The sequence below is a fragment of the Sparus aurata genome, chromosome 10, assembly GCF_900880675.1.
Source record: "Sparus aurata chromosome 10, fSpaAur1.1, whole genome shotgun sequence".
NCBI lineage: Eukaryota > Metazoa > Chordata > Actinopteri > Spariformes > Sparidae > Sparus > Sparus aurata.
The window spans coordinates 34,272,677-34,286,692 of record NC_044196.1 but is presented as its reverse complement, the minus strand read 5'-3'; the positions used below and the strand labels follow the sequence as shown (position 1 = coordinate 34,286,692).

At 41.4% G+C, this 14,016-nt stretch overlaps 2 protein-coding genes across 2 annotated transcripts; one reads left to right on the top strand and one right to left on the bottom strand.

The window, feature by feature from the left end:
- Positions 1-208: 208 nt before the first annotated feature.
- Positions 209-7,438, bottom strand: zdhhc21 (zDHHC palmitoyltransferase 21). The gene is made up of 8 exons (XM_030431857.1): positions 7,319-7,438; positions 6,501-6,678; positions 6,263-6,361; positions 6,038-6,149; positions 5,584-5,722; positions 5,041-5,157; positions 4,474-4,517; positions 209-3,915 (listed from the first exon to the last, which is right to left on the bottom strand). The coding sequence occupies exons 2-8, from the start codon at positions 6,652-6,654 to the stop codon at positions 3,783-3,785; spliced, it is 798 nt and encodes a 265-aa protein (XP_030287717.1). The 5' UTR covers positions 6,655-6,678; positions 7,319-7,438; the 3' UTR covers positions 209-3,782.
- Positions 7,439-8,850: 1,412 nt separating this feature from the next.
- plaa (phospholipase A2-activating protein) lies at positions 8,851-13,980 on the top strand. The gene is made up of 14 exons (XM_030431383.1): positions 8,851-9,098; positions 9,526-9,719; positions 9,812-9,912; positions 10,123-10,243; positions 10,542-10,712; positions 10,872-11,007; positions 11,122-11,291; positions 11,432-11,583; positions 11,666-11,885; positions 12,018-12,083; positions 12,166-12,237; positions 12,373-12,480; positions 12,884-13,054; positions 13,172-13,980. The coding sequence occupies exons 1-14, from the start codon at positions 8,950-8,952 to the stop codon at positions 13,738-13,740; spliced, it is 2,400 nt and encodes a 799-aa protein (XP_030287243.1). The 5' UTR covers positions 8,851-8,949; the 3' UTR covers positions 13,741-13,980.
- The last annotated feature ends 36 nt before the right edge of the window (positions 13,981-14,016 follow it).

Sequence of the window (14,016 nt, the reverse complement as noted above, 5' to 3'; positions counted from 1 at the left end):
ATTCAATTCATGTCTTGTTAAAGTCTTAAAAAGCTGATTTATGCAGATAGGTGATATTTAGATGTTTTCATATCCACAGGAAGAAATTCATCCTCTGATTTCAGCTCAAATTGAGGCGCTGTTGCTCCAAACACAGTTCTCTTATATAAAGTCCAGCCTCCTCCGATGCTTGATTACATTTATGAAAAATGCAAACATCACAAAAACATGCTGATTTCCCCCATTTTATTTTGATCATAGTACAATAAAGCGCTTCAGCTGCAGCCAAACGTGAGGTCGCTAAGCAGCAAGTTTAAAAAAGGAGAAAAGAATCAACTCAAACTTACCCAGAATCTAATTTATTAGAATATGAATACCTATATGATATTTTCAATAATCACAATTTATACAGCTTTTCGTGATCAATCAATGATCTTTTTTTTTATATATAAGCTTCCTCTGCATAAGGAAATGGATGATATTTTATGTCGTGTTCATTTAATTCACAAAACTTAACTGTTCCAGTGTTTGAGGTCTGAATTAAACAAAAATAAAGCTTAGAAAAAAAATTACATTCCAACAAGACAGCAAATTAACAATGTGAACAAAACAGCACCGGTCCGAGCTGAGAGCCCTGGGGAACACCGGACAAAACGGCTGTCAGGAGATTCTCTCTGACACGCTCGCACGTCTTTACTGCAGCAGCTCCGGGTTGAAATCAAATGAACTCGAGCCTGCATGAGGTGTCGCAGCTGACACGGCGTTAACCGAAGATGTTCTGTAAAACTATACGCAACAGCTACAGCAGTGTTCATCCAAACTGAGGGGCTGAAGACAACATGTGATCGACAAACAATTAAGATTCAGACGGCGGTTAGTGAGCAACGAGCGAAAATCATCCGACTGGTTTATATGCGTCACAATACATGTCAGATTTTCACTACTGATGTTACAATAAGAAATGGCTTTACAGAAACACAATGCTTATTGCTTTCATAAAGTTATTTGTAAAAAACAGACAAACAGAACAACAAAAATAAAAAGTAAACATAATCTATCAGTCCCCCTTCTTAAATACCAATCACACACATTTGCCAACAGATCATCTCACCAACACCACCACCACAAAAAATATATATATATGGTTATAATACTTGTTCACACAAACATCCAAGAACCTGAATCTGAGTTATAAAAACCACTGAGCAAATTTATCAACACACGCTCATGCAAACGGCAACAATCAAGATTAAAGATATGAATAAAACAGAAGATAAACATCGAGTATAATAACTTCAAGTAAAAACTTTCTTTCAAGAGTGCCAGTGGTGCAGTAAAACAGAGTGCTAACGTGTAAATCAGTGCATAATATCGAACCGCTACCTTCAGAAATTTGGTGAAACATGCATTTTTTACGTAATGCTCGCTGACTATTGCAACATTTCCCCAGGTCTTTGGCTTTAACGGAGACCAGCGTGATGGCGATGTAGTATGAGAGTAAAAAGAAGACCTAGAAAGGCACTTAAACTGCTTGGATAATGTATCGTATACCCACACATGGCAAGCTTTGCTAACATACAGGTTTAGCTATGGGATTGCCAAGTATTATAAACCAGGACAACCACGCTATGCTAGTATGACTATGCACTGAATCATGTTATCCTTAAGTATACTTAAAGAATTCAATAAAATCTCTTAACAGTACCATAGTGTTACAGCAAAACACTGTAATAAATAAATTGTCAAAGTTGTGTCGTGTAGTGTTGACTAGCTGTAATTCACCACATGTAGGCTAATCTGCTAGTTTTCATATAATGTTATGTACTTATAAAGCCACATGTTTAGACACATTAAAGACACAACTACAACAGTTGTAGCACTAAAATGATAAGTATAAATAACAATAATAAGGTCAGCAGACCTAAAATGAAAGACGTGCTTAAAAGACATATATGGTTGACTTACGCTAAACAGACAATTTAACAGATTAGTAGAATATTTTGGGAAAAGTTTTCTTTTTGGCGAGAGTTAGACGAGAAGATTGATACCACTCATGTCTGCGCTACAAATAAATTACAGTCAGCAGGCAGCTAGCTTAGCTTAGCATTAAGACAGGAGGAAACAGCTAGCCTCGCTCAGTTCAAAAGTAACAAAATGAACCTATAAGCAGCTCACTAATTGGGATTTATATCTTGTGAAGCATACAATGTAACAAGCTGAGGTTTTACAGGGTGTTTGTGTCTTTAATGCTAAGATAAACTAAGCTAAGCTAAGCTAAGCTAAACACCTGCTGGCTGTTTGAAAACCAATTTCCTTTAGAGTGAAGCAGACTATTCATTTTAAAGGTGCCACATGTAATAAGATTTCACTAAGTTTAGCAACAGAATGTGGGAGAATAACAGTTTGGACATCATGACATCTATATATTGTGTTGCAATGCTTAGCATGCTAACCAGCTAGCCCCAGGCTGTCCAGGTTCAAAGCTCTTGTGCCAGCGACTTTTCACTGGTGCTCAGAGCTCCTAGCCCAGACTGCTAGCTGCACAGCTAACTGAGCTACCTAGCAAACGGCAGCTACAGTTAGCAGTAGTCAGCGGTTGCTCTGGTGACATGCTGCCTCATATTTGTTGCGAGTATGAATTCGACAAGTGGCCAATTTGTTTTACATTTACAGTGTAGCTTCATATTTAGCTCACAAAGATGAGAGTCAATCTTCTCCTCTAACTAAAGGAAAAAGTTTGTGATACTTCCCGAAATGTCAAACTAGTGTTTTAGCACAAACAGGGGATATTTGATGACAGTATATGATAAACACCTGCAATAAGGATTTCACAACAGGTAATGGTCAGATCAGATATCAACTGGCTGCGAAATGTTAATTATACTGAGAGAAACTACTCGATTATACAGCAGCTTTGACAACAGCGTCTACAGCCTAAGATTGATTGTATAAACTTCTTTCTAATTTTGGAACTTCCACCAACGCATGGTGAAGTGTTGACTGCTCACTATTACACGTCTTCATGTCCGGCTGGTCATTTGTGATAAAAGTATATCATATCAGCAGTCAAGGTTAAGAACTTTGTTCTGTGACCATGCTTCATAAAACAATACTTCACAGATAAACAGTCATTGAACCATGCCAATACCAGTCATAAATCATTACATGATTACCAATTGCAGGAATGCAGTTGTTGCCAGATCCCTTCAGCATTCCAAACTGGAAGATAACTGACCAGGAAACACGAACAAAAACACTTCTTGTGCGCAACAAATAAAATGGACAGAGATAAAAGAAACAAGGCACAAAATTCATACAAAAAATGCCTTTCTAATAGACACTGGAGTTACCCTAGTTCTGTCTGTAGTTGATTAAAGGTCAGTAGTGAAGGCTCTTTATTAAAGTAACCTGAGAGGGGTCCCTTTCGCCAGCTGCTTTCAAGCGAAGACTTCCGTCCTTCAGATGCAATTAGCCATTAAAAGTGGTTTCCAAATGCTGAAAGTAGCAGTCACAGTGAGTAAAAAAGCAACAATTTCCCGTCACTCCCACAGGTGTTTCTTGACCCTGTTTACTGCCAGTCTGGGTCTTGTAGTGAAAGGCAAAATTAAAAATTAGAAATAAAAAAAAAAGGAGAAAAAAAAAAGGCTTAAAGTATCCACTGACAAACCAAGACTGCTGCCCAGCTCCCATAGCACGAAAGAGGATGGTGAAGGCGAGCAGATGGATTCTTAAGTGTGTTTACAGTGTTTCATCGTGGCAGCGCGACCGTCTGTGCAGGTAGGAGGTGCCGGAGTGCTACCGACCTACACGTGGGTGCGGAAGTGGTGGCTGGCTTGAAGCGGCTGCCTGCTTCGGAGCGGGATGAACCAAAGGAGTTTCCAGCGAGTGCCGCAAACTTCAGCTAGTGCCCACTGCCAGGTTCTCTTTGAGCCAAATCTGTCAATTTAAAAAAAGAACAATCATTCATGTTGAAATGTGTTTAATAAGGGTGTATCAAAGCTGCTATAAGTGATCAAAACGTTTCAAATAGCTCTTTACATTATGACCTATGTGTTGTTTAACAGTCCTATCTACTGAAGTTAGCGTGCTAACCAGCTAGCCCTGTCCTGTCCTGATCCAACACTCCCCTGGTCCCCGAGCTCCCAGTCCTGACCGCTAGCTGCACAGCTAACTGAGCTAACTAGCTAGAGATGCTGCTAGATGTATTTTGTCACCTTTAGATAGAGTGCCGCTAACCGTTTCCCTCTGGCTGCAGTCTTTATGCTAAGCTAAGTTAGACTATGTGGTTGCTGGCTCCAGCTTCACATCAAATGTACAGATGTGAGAGGCATCGATCCAGCTAATACGTACATTTAAAAAAAGGTCAAACTATTACTTAACTTAAATGATGTCAACTTCCATCAGACAGCAGATTGGCGTATTACCAATAATGTCAACCAATTTCTTTAATGTAATACGAACTGTTTCTGGTGAGACAGAGTTAAACAGACTCACATTTCATTTGAGAAGTGGGCCATTTTCTCAATGGTGGTAGTGTCCTGTCAGGAAAAAGGAAAAAAAGACAATCCATTTCACAAAATAAGCTCCGTCATGAGAATCTGGGACCTTGATTAAAGTGTGATGATGACACAAAAACATTAGCATCATTAAACTGTTTCTCAGCATCTAAGTTAAGAAACTTGCAGCTCTGCCAAAACTTTTAATGAAAGCTTGCAAAACACTTTGTCTTGCAAGAATAATTATTTTGTTATGCCATCAAAGATATTAAGAATTCAACTCTCTACAAACACTTTTGTGCACACAGCCCGACCCCAGACTTTCTCTCTTGTTTCTTCACTATTGATCCCTGCATTACTGGCATTGACTGTTTTATTTTGGTGCACTACGTCATGTCGTCCAGACTGAAGCTTTGTGCGCTGCTGCCTCGTTTGCTGGATCTTGTTTTCCACAGGATGAACAAGCAAAATTAATCTGCATATAATTATAACGAGTAGCATCATCTGACGTTAGCTGTGTAAGTCTTTTGAAGGTTTAGTCTTCACGTCATTGCTCAGTACTCACAGAGAGGACGCCCGTCATCTGAGTGTAAAATAAGCTGGACATGCCACCAAACATGACCAAACCCATGAGCGTTGAGACTCGCAGCAGAGCCAGTTCATGGCGTGTTGTAAACTTCTCCTGGAAGAGGAAAACACAGAGCAACTCGTCAGTGTAGAATCATCTTATTTTATAACTGTTAAGCTCTATGTGATGATTTTTACACAGTTAAAAGTCATAATGATCATATCTTGATGTAGGCTGATCATAAATCACATAAAAGGAGCCGCAGGCTTTAAACCATGTGTGGGAGCTTCAGAGTCGTTAGGACTGAAGACCTTCATCCACATGACCTTTAATATCAATCTTTCTTTTTCAACAGTGTTATGTAACACAGAATTTAGTGCTGATATATACCTGGTTGTCACACTGCGTTTTTGAGATAACTAAATAAATAAATACAGCTATTACTTTTACTCCAACAATAAGCATGTCTAAAATGTAGTCTGTGATCTCTGAAACGTTCTCTTCACGTCAGCGGAGCGTGTCATTTCCTGCAGAATGTACCTGGTCGAGTCCTGTCAGAGGCTGGAAGTAGTAGTACTGGCAGAAGTCCAGCACCAGGGTGAATAAACTGAGAACCTGAGTGTAGAAACAGAGCTGCAGAAAGAGCCAGTGGTTGTCTTCTCCCACACAGTTATTGATCCTGGAAGGACATGAACAGGATTTAAGATACGATCTCATATCATGTTTTGGTTTTTGTTTTTTAATTACTGTTTCATTTATGTCAATTCAAAGATATTAATGCCATTACAGTAAGTAAATAAGTAAAAGAGGTGAATGTAAGACAGTATTTGTCTGTAAAACATCTCTTGATGTAATAATTTGCCAGCATCTCACTGGATGCCTAAACTCAGATGCTGGAGGGTGCGTTTGACTTTCTATTTGTATTTTCAGTTTATTTATATTTTTCAGGGCTTTATATGTCTGATATATAAGGTGAGTGTGTGTGCAGCCTCACCATGGACAGTGGTGGTCCATTCTGCGTACACAGTGGCCACATCGACTGCAGTGGTGGGACCGTTTAGGTCTCATTAAGTTGCACTTGTTGCACAGCTCCCATTGCTCTCGCTCTGTGGCATAAAAACAACATGGTGACACAGTAATTACATATTCAAACCTATTCTCTTTGGTGTAAAGGTAGAATCAGAAGCCGATATCCATTTTCACATGAGTGTGTCCATACCTGAGTGAGGTATGTGGGGGTCCACAGGAAGACGACCAGGATCTGCTGTGGAAGCTCTGAACAGCGCCGCGATGCAGAGTGCAGACGCTATGTAGTAACCTGAATGAACACACAATGATTAGTTCCATTTTAAATGTGTGAACCACACACTTGTCGGCCCATCTCGAAATTCCAGTGACTTACGTTCGGTGGTTTCTCCCACACAATTCTCTCATACAGTGTCAACAATGATACTCACAAACGACGATGGCCCAGGGGATGTGCCCTTCATTGTAGTGCGGTAGTAGAACCAGTTTGGGAATAAAGAAACTGTTGTAGAGCCAAATCCCAAACACCATGCTGATACACAGCCAGCCCATGGGGTCCACCACAAAGTGCAGTCGGAGCTTCATGGCTGCTGCGACTCCAGGGGAGACCTACAGAGTACAAAGCACACACACATTAAATAGCTTCCTCGTTACATAAAGGAACAGTGTAGGGCGCCATGTAGATGTGGACGAGATTCAAACGTGTGTATTATTTCCTCGTTGATGTTGTAAAAGTATTAATCTACGTAGTGCTCCTTTAAAATTCTCTGTTCCAAATGATAAATCACACAGAATCATGTCATTCTGCCTTCAGTACTGTGACATGGCAGTATGAGTCCTGATGTACAGAAGCATGGCTGACTGTATTATATGACATATAATGGGATGAGACCACAGCACAGGCCTTACTACTGAGCCAGGGAGCAGGTGTCTGTACACAAGGAGGGACCACCTGAACACCTCACACACAGATCTGACATCAGCACAATCAGGGAGGTCCAACACAGTCTACAAACAGCCCTCATCAACCTGCTGGTCTGCACTCAGAACCTTGTTGTTACCGAACCATCGCCCGCTCCATCACCCACACCACTGAGCCCACTGACAGCCGCGATGGGCTGGGCTCTGTAGCCTCAGTGTGTGTTAGCTAACAGCAGCGGGCTAACACACACACCACACACACATTAAATACTTCAACGTGTTCGAGCGTCAGTGCCGATACTCTACACAATAATGAAAAGGTACATACTTTAGTGTTTTGTTTGTTTTAAGCGGTCCAATTCGGCGCACGTATCAGTGTGGCCACTTCCTCATCCGAGCCTCTGTGGGCTGGACAGGAGCGCTGCCTCGTTACCTGCATGGAAAAAACACGTTTCCGGTGCGTTTAGAAAATAAAACACACTTTGACATTTATTTTTATTTATTTATTTTAAATAGAACTCAGAGAGGGGGTATCTTATTTTGTCTGTGTTATTTGGATTATTATTTCTTTTGTACGAAAAAAAATGAACAAAAAACAGCAATGGATCCTTCATCCTGTCCATCATCTCACAAAACAGAACATCCCTTTGTACAGGACCTCTTTTTATAATGACAATAAATAATATCATTTTTTAGAAAAAATAAAAAATTACATTTTTAAAAAGTGACAAACAATTTCTACAAGCATGATATATTATATGGAAATATTTTCTATAATAGTCTGTTACAACACAGTTCAATTACAAAAACCCATAATGCTTTAATAAATGTGTAACACTCTGAACACACATGTCAATCTTTATTCCATTGTCCAGTCTCTGTATCATTTAGTTATTATTTGTGGTTTTACATCCTCCTGGTTAACAGTCATCATTTTCTTGGCAATCAATAGAAGTACCCGTAGTATGTGCCTCTGATCCATGTTGGATGTCTCATTAAGTACAGCTCCCAGCAGGAATAACAGAGGATCTATAGGGACGTTTTCCAAACACTTGAATTATTAATTAATTTATTGTATTTTAACTTTAACTTTCTTTATTTTACTGTTTTGTATCTGTTGTGCAGCACTTTGGTAACTTTATTGTTTTTAAAATGTGCTATACAAATAAAGTGGATTGGATTGGATTAGGCAATCATATAAAATATGTGTGTGATCCCCAATATTTCCACACTTCCTCCAACACAATGCTACAGAGGGCTCGTTAACATACAAAGAAATGATGAGAGGTGTACTGAAATATCTGATTTTTGATTTCCAATCAAATTCTTTCCATAACTGACTATTAATTCCTTTATGAATGCAAGCACAGAAGACATCCCAACTATTATCTTTATTATATTATATTATATTACATTACATTATATTACTAAGAATATTCATATACATATTAAGATTATATTATACTATATCATATAGATATTTGGTCGGAGCTCATGAATAATAGGACTCTTTTGAAATATTCATTTAATTTTTTCATTTGCAAAGTTTAGGCTTTTATTCCAGTTTCCTGTTACATCCTGTTTCCGGTAGCTTGACGCAGCCGCGGTGACAGGTGGCGGTTGGAGCGCAGTGCACCATCATCTCTATGGGAACAACCATCTGCTGCCGCCTTCCGGTCAAACATGATTAATACAAGAGGAGGCAGCCTGTTTCTACCACTCCTGTTATATTTAAAAAATATAGATGCTATAATTCACTATATAGTTATAGTGAATACATTTTATCAATGACAGTGCTTTAAACTTACCACCACACATATTTAATTAAGTTAAATTATATTAATTCGAACGGTGAGATCAGTGACGTAATTCAACTTCCGCTAGCGGACGGAGTTTGTTGACAGCGGCGCCGCTTAGCACAACTCCGCTGTGGTAGTTTCATTGTGTTATCGGGGCAAAATGGCATCGGCTAACTCATACAAACTCAGGTGCTCCATCCCGGGCCACGAAATGGATGTCAGGGGACTCGCATCGGCTGCTTTTCCGGAGGGAGCTTTCGTGTCTGTGTCCAGAGACCGAACCGGAAGAGTCTGGGTACCAAACTCAAGGTAGCTAGCATTAGCCTGATACTGACTCAGTAATTATGATGGCTGGCTCCGGTTAACTTCAGTTTACAAGTGGCTGTGTTGTCAGGAAATGTGCCCTGACCAGCGAAAGTAGAAAGGGACCCAACAACCCAAACTGAAGTCATTTACTCGTAATGAACTCATGTTAACGTTGGTAGCTAACTTGGCTAGTCGGCGCTCTGCTAACCAGTACTCAAATTAGCTTTGTCATTCATTCAGTACACACACAGCGCGGGTGATGAAATACTTGGTAAAGTTCAACAACCTTTGAATGCTGATCTGTTTTCTGTCAGCGATTTAAATCCACTGACCAACAGCCACACCTTTGTCAACTACTTGTTCCCATACAAGTAGCTGGACCACTAACATGCCTTTGCTCTCTCTCTTTCTCTCTCTCTCCTCCTGACAGCCCAGACAAAGGCTTCACAGAGATGCACTGTATGTCTGGACACTCAAACTTTGTATCCTGTGTATGCATCATAGCACCCAGTGAAACATATCCTAGAGGACTCATTGCTACAGGTGGAAATGATAATAACATTTGTGTTTTCACGATGGACCAACCTCAGCCCCTGTTCACCCTCAAAGGACACAAAAATACAGGTGAGGTGTGCCTCAGGGTTTTACATTCAAATAAGCATCTCATTTGCTCTGCTGTTATTTAGAAGCATCTCTTAATCGCTTAATCTCCACAGTTTGCACTCTGTCTTCTGGAAAGTTTGGGACACTCTTAAGCGGCTCCTGGGACACCACAGCCAAAGTGTGGCTCAACGAGAAGTGCATGATGACCTTGGAGGTATAATAATGCTTCTGTGATGGTGCATGTTACTCTGATCTTCTCGTTGGAGGGTTTTCCTTAATATGCGGTTAGTTAAAAGTTTGCTTTCTGCGACAGTGACTGCAGTAGACATTTGTACGTATATAGTGATTACATCTTTGCAACTGGAACAAGTATAAATATGATCTGGGCAGTGTGACAGAGCCAAATCTCTGCTTTTTGCAACAGGGACACACTGCAGCAGTGTGGGCAGTGGTAATCTTACCTGAACAAGGCCTTATGCTGTCTGGATCAGCGGATAAGACCATCAGGCTTTGGAAAGCGGGCCGATGTGAGAAGACATTTACAGGTGAGAGGTTGCAGAGACACACTAAAAGTGAAAAAATATATATTTTCGTTTCAAACTGTTCACAACTGATTATAGTTCACAGTTCACCCTCGATTCTGTTAAATGTTAGAATTGGTTTTATCAAATAATGAAAACAGTTCAATAATCAACAGTTATGTCATATAAAAACATTTAAAATAGTAAATGGTGTCATTTTTTGGTGATAACTGAACACTATCTTGTCTAATCACATAATAACAAATAGTTGTAATAATTCACTCTGTTTGGCCACTATCTTTCACTTTTTCTTCTACTTTAGGTCATGAGGACTGTGTAAGGGGGCTGGCAGTGATCAGCAATGCTGAGTTCTTCTCCTGCAGCAATGATGCGAGTATCAGAAGGTGGCTGGTGGACACAGGCGAATGTGCACAAGTCTATTACAGCCACACCAACTACATCTACAGCATGGCTGTCTTCCCTAATAGCGAAGGTATGTTCTCTTACATTAATAATTAAAGGCCCGTGAAAGAGCAGAATGGGTGACTTGTTATTTGTACATGACTACACGCTGGTGCAGCATCCATTTGTTTTCCTGCTGTAATATGGCGGCTGGCTCGCCCTGACCTCATACAGATGCTTTCCTTCTTAGATTTCATAAGCACAGGAGAGGACAGGAGTTTGAGGATATGGAGGCAGGGAGATTGCACTCAGACCATCCGGCTGCCGGCCCAGTCTGTCTGGTGCTGCTGTATTCTACCTAATGGCGATATAGCCGTGGGAGCAAGGTAACAGAACTGCATTTTACATAATAATGTGTGGTCAGACCATACATTTCCTTGATAATTTCACACTAGTTAGTATTTTTCTGGCTAACCCAGATAATCCTCCTCTGCCCACAGTGATGGCATTATCCGTGTGTTTACGGAGGCTGAGGACCGCATGGCGAGCGTAGAGGACCTGCAGGCCTTTGAGGATGAACTCTCCAAAGCCACCATAGACCCCAAGTTAGGTGACCTTGGAGATATCAAAATGGAGGATCTTCCTGGAAGGGAACACCTTGATGAGCCTGGTAAGAAAATCGACTGACTTTGATTTTATCATATGTATGATAGCTGTATCTTATGTTTCTTTGCACAAGTCGGTCTGATAATGAAAAAATGCAGATGCTGTTTTTGCATCAAGATTGTTTTGTATGTCTGATTCCTTCAGGGAATCGTGACGGACAGACGCGGCTGATTAAAGATGGACAGAAGGTGGAGGCATATCAGTGGAGTGTCAGCGACGGCCGCTGGATGAAAATCGGAGATGTGGTCGGAGGCTCGAACCAGCAGTCCTCCAAGAGCGTGATGTATGAGGGAAAGGTGAGACGATTTGCTTTAATGACAGGGCAAGCTACGCACACCGAATGAGAACAGTCCTTAATGACTTCCCATCTCCCCTCAGGAATACGACTACGTCTTCACCATCGACGTGAACGAGGGAGGGCCGTCCATGAAGCTGCCTTACAATGTGTCAGAGGACCCCTGGCTGACGGCACATAACTTTTTGCAGAAGAATGACCTCAGCCCCATGTTCCTCGATCAGGTTGCCAATTTTATAATAGAGAACACCAAAGGACATGTGGTGGGACCGGCCCAACCTGCTGGAGGGGACCCACTCACTGGTGAGGCCAAAAGGAAAATGTCCACGTCTTGGCTCATACACTTTAAATTTGTTTTATTTTCATCACTGTGTCTAAAGGTTGTTAAAGTATATTTATATTTTCTTAACGTTGTCTTGTCTCTTTATATGGCAGGCGGAGCCAGGTACATCCCCGGGGGTGCTGATGATAAGCCAGGCTTTGGAGCTGATCCCTTTACTGGTACAATATGTTTACTTTCAGAATTTAACAATCTGAACATCGTCAGAGATTTTCTTTACACATTTGATTTTCCTCCACACAGGCTCCGGTCGCTACATCCCAGGATCAGGTCCAAACCCAAGTGGTCCTGTAGGCGTGGCAGACCCCTTCACAGGTGAGTCACTTATGATTTATTTATGGCAGCTGTTCAGTGATAGACCCATGTACTTTAGATCATACAAGGCAGTTTTGTTTTGTTTTTTACGTTGAGAGTAACACTAATTGGATTATATCCGTCTCTGCTGTGCAGGAGGAGGCGCCTACTCCTCGGCAGCCCTCAGACAGACGGCTACCAACATCTACTTCCCCAAGACTGACGGTGTGACCTTTGAGCAAGCCAACGGCACGCAGATCATTGGTGAGTATTACATGAAGTCATGCTGATCAGGTTATCATCACTCTCGACTATGTTAAGATTCTGAATTGGTCAAAACAGAAATAACGTAGTTTTCCTTGTAGTAAATCTCTGCATGACATGCACGTATATTTTAAAGAAGCCATTCAGAAAACTCCCCATTTTTAGTATCAAATCCAATTTAAATATGTTTTATAACCATATGTTGCTTATTTTGTCCTGAATATTTGATGTTTTGGAAAAATACACTAGATTTGAATAGAAATTCAGGGTGTTTTAAAAGTATATATTGCATCAGATTTCTTGTCATGAAGATAATGAACCAAAATTCCTCCAAAATCTCCCCTGGTTCATTCCCAAATTTCCTTGCTGTGTCAAATTCAACTATTTCTTCTGTCCTCTCCAGCCAAGCTGAAGGAGCTGAATGGAGGTGCCCCTCAGGAGCACAAGCTTTCTGAAGACAATTTGGAAAGCCTGGAGATGCTGCTGGTTGCTGCCTGTGAGCCCGTCTCCTCGAAGCCTCCCCCCACCCTCCAACAGATCAACCTGCTCTGGAAGGCAGCTCACTGGCCTGAAGGTACGACAACAGCATTCTGACCCAGTTTATGTTGTTTGTAACGAATATCAAAGTGATTTAAGGTTCTCTTGTTCATTGCTGTTCACTAACTGAACTCTCCTTCCCCCTGGACTCTAGACATCGTGTTTCCAGTCTTGGACATTATGAGGTTGGCAGTGCGCCACCCGCTGGTTAATGAGAGTCTCTGTGGAGAGGCAGAGGGAGTCCAGCTGTGCAACCACTTGCTGAGTCTGATGAGGCCAGAGGGGCGCCCTGCCAACCAGATGCTGGCGCTGCGGACTCTATGTAACTGCTTCAGCGGCAGGCACGGCCGAGCCCTCCTCATGGCCCAGCGTGAAACGGTGCTATCACGTGCAGCCGACCTTGCCACTGTCTGCAATAAGAACATCCACATTGCCCTGGCCACTCTGGTGCTTAACTACGCTGGCTGCCTCCACAGCCAACCTGATCTGGAGGCCAAGGCCCAGTGCCTGTCTGTGGCCAGCAGAGCTCTGGAGACGGTTCAAGACAAGGAGGCTGTGTTTAGGTTGCTGGTGTCCTTGGGAACCACTGTGGCCTCAGACCAGACAGCCAGAGACCTGGCTCGCTCCCTGGGTGTCAACTCTCAGATTTCCAAGTACTCGTCAGTGTCTGATCCATCTAAGGTGGCTGAGTGTTGCCAGCTGGTTTTAAAAGAACTTCAGTGATGTGAATGATTAGAAAAAATAGATCACTTTTTTCTTACTATTACTCTGTTCTGCTTAATCAGTTGTGGTGGACTCTAATTGTATGTTCTGCAATAAAAAAAGGACAATTGAAATCTCTGCATAAGCTTAGCGTTTGTTTTTATTTTGCAACACGTTTCAGGGACCCTATGAATAATTTGTTGTTTGGGTAAATGTAGGGTGAATGCATGTAAAAATGGCATATAAATATGTATGAAATAATACTGTGTAAAGTCAAATCTGTTTCACCTTCAACAT

What these genes read in the sequence shown, in the direction of transcription:
- zdhhc21 (XM_030431857.1), bottom strand. Translation starts at nt 6,654, where the DNA reads ATGAAGCTCCGACTGCACTTTGTGGTGGACCCCATGGGCTGGCTGTGT. An exon ending in ATGGACCACCACTGTCCATG is followed by an intron (nt 5,723 to 6,037) that starts GTGAGGCTGCAC and finishes ATGTCCTTCCAG; the next exon opens with GATCAATAACTGTGTGGGAG. An exon ending in AGATGACGGGCGTCCTCTCT is followed by an intron (nt 4,518 to 5,040) that starts GTGAGTACTGAG and finishes TTTTCCTGACAG; the next exon opens with GACACTACCACCATTGAGAA.
- plaa (XM_030431383.1), top strand. Translation starts at nt 8,950, where the DNA reads ATGGCATCGGCTAACTCATACAAACTCAGGTGCTCCATCCCGGGCCAC. An exon ending in GTCTGGGTACCAAACTCAAG is followed by an intron (nt 9,099 to 9,525) that starts GTAGCTAGCATT and finishes TCCTCCTGACAG; the next exon opens with CCCAGACAAAGGCTTCACAG. An exon ending in TGGAGCTGATCCCTTTACTG is followed by an intron (nt 12,084 to 12,165) that starts GTACAATATGTT and finishes TCCTCCACACAG; the next exon opens with GCTCCGGTCGCTACATCCCA.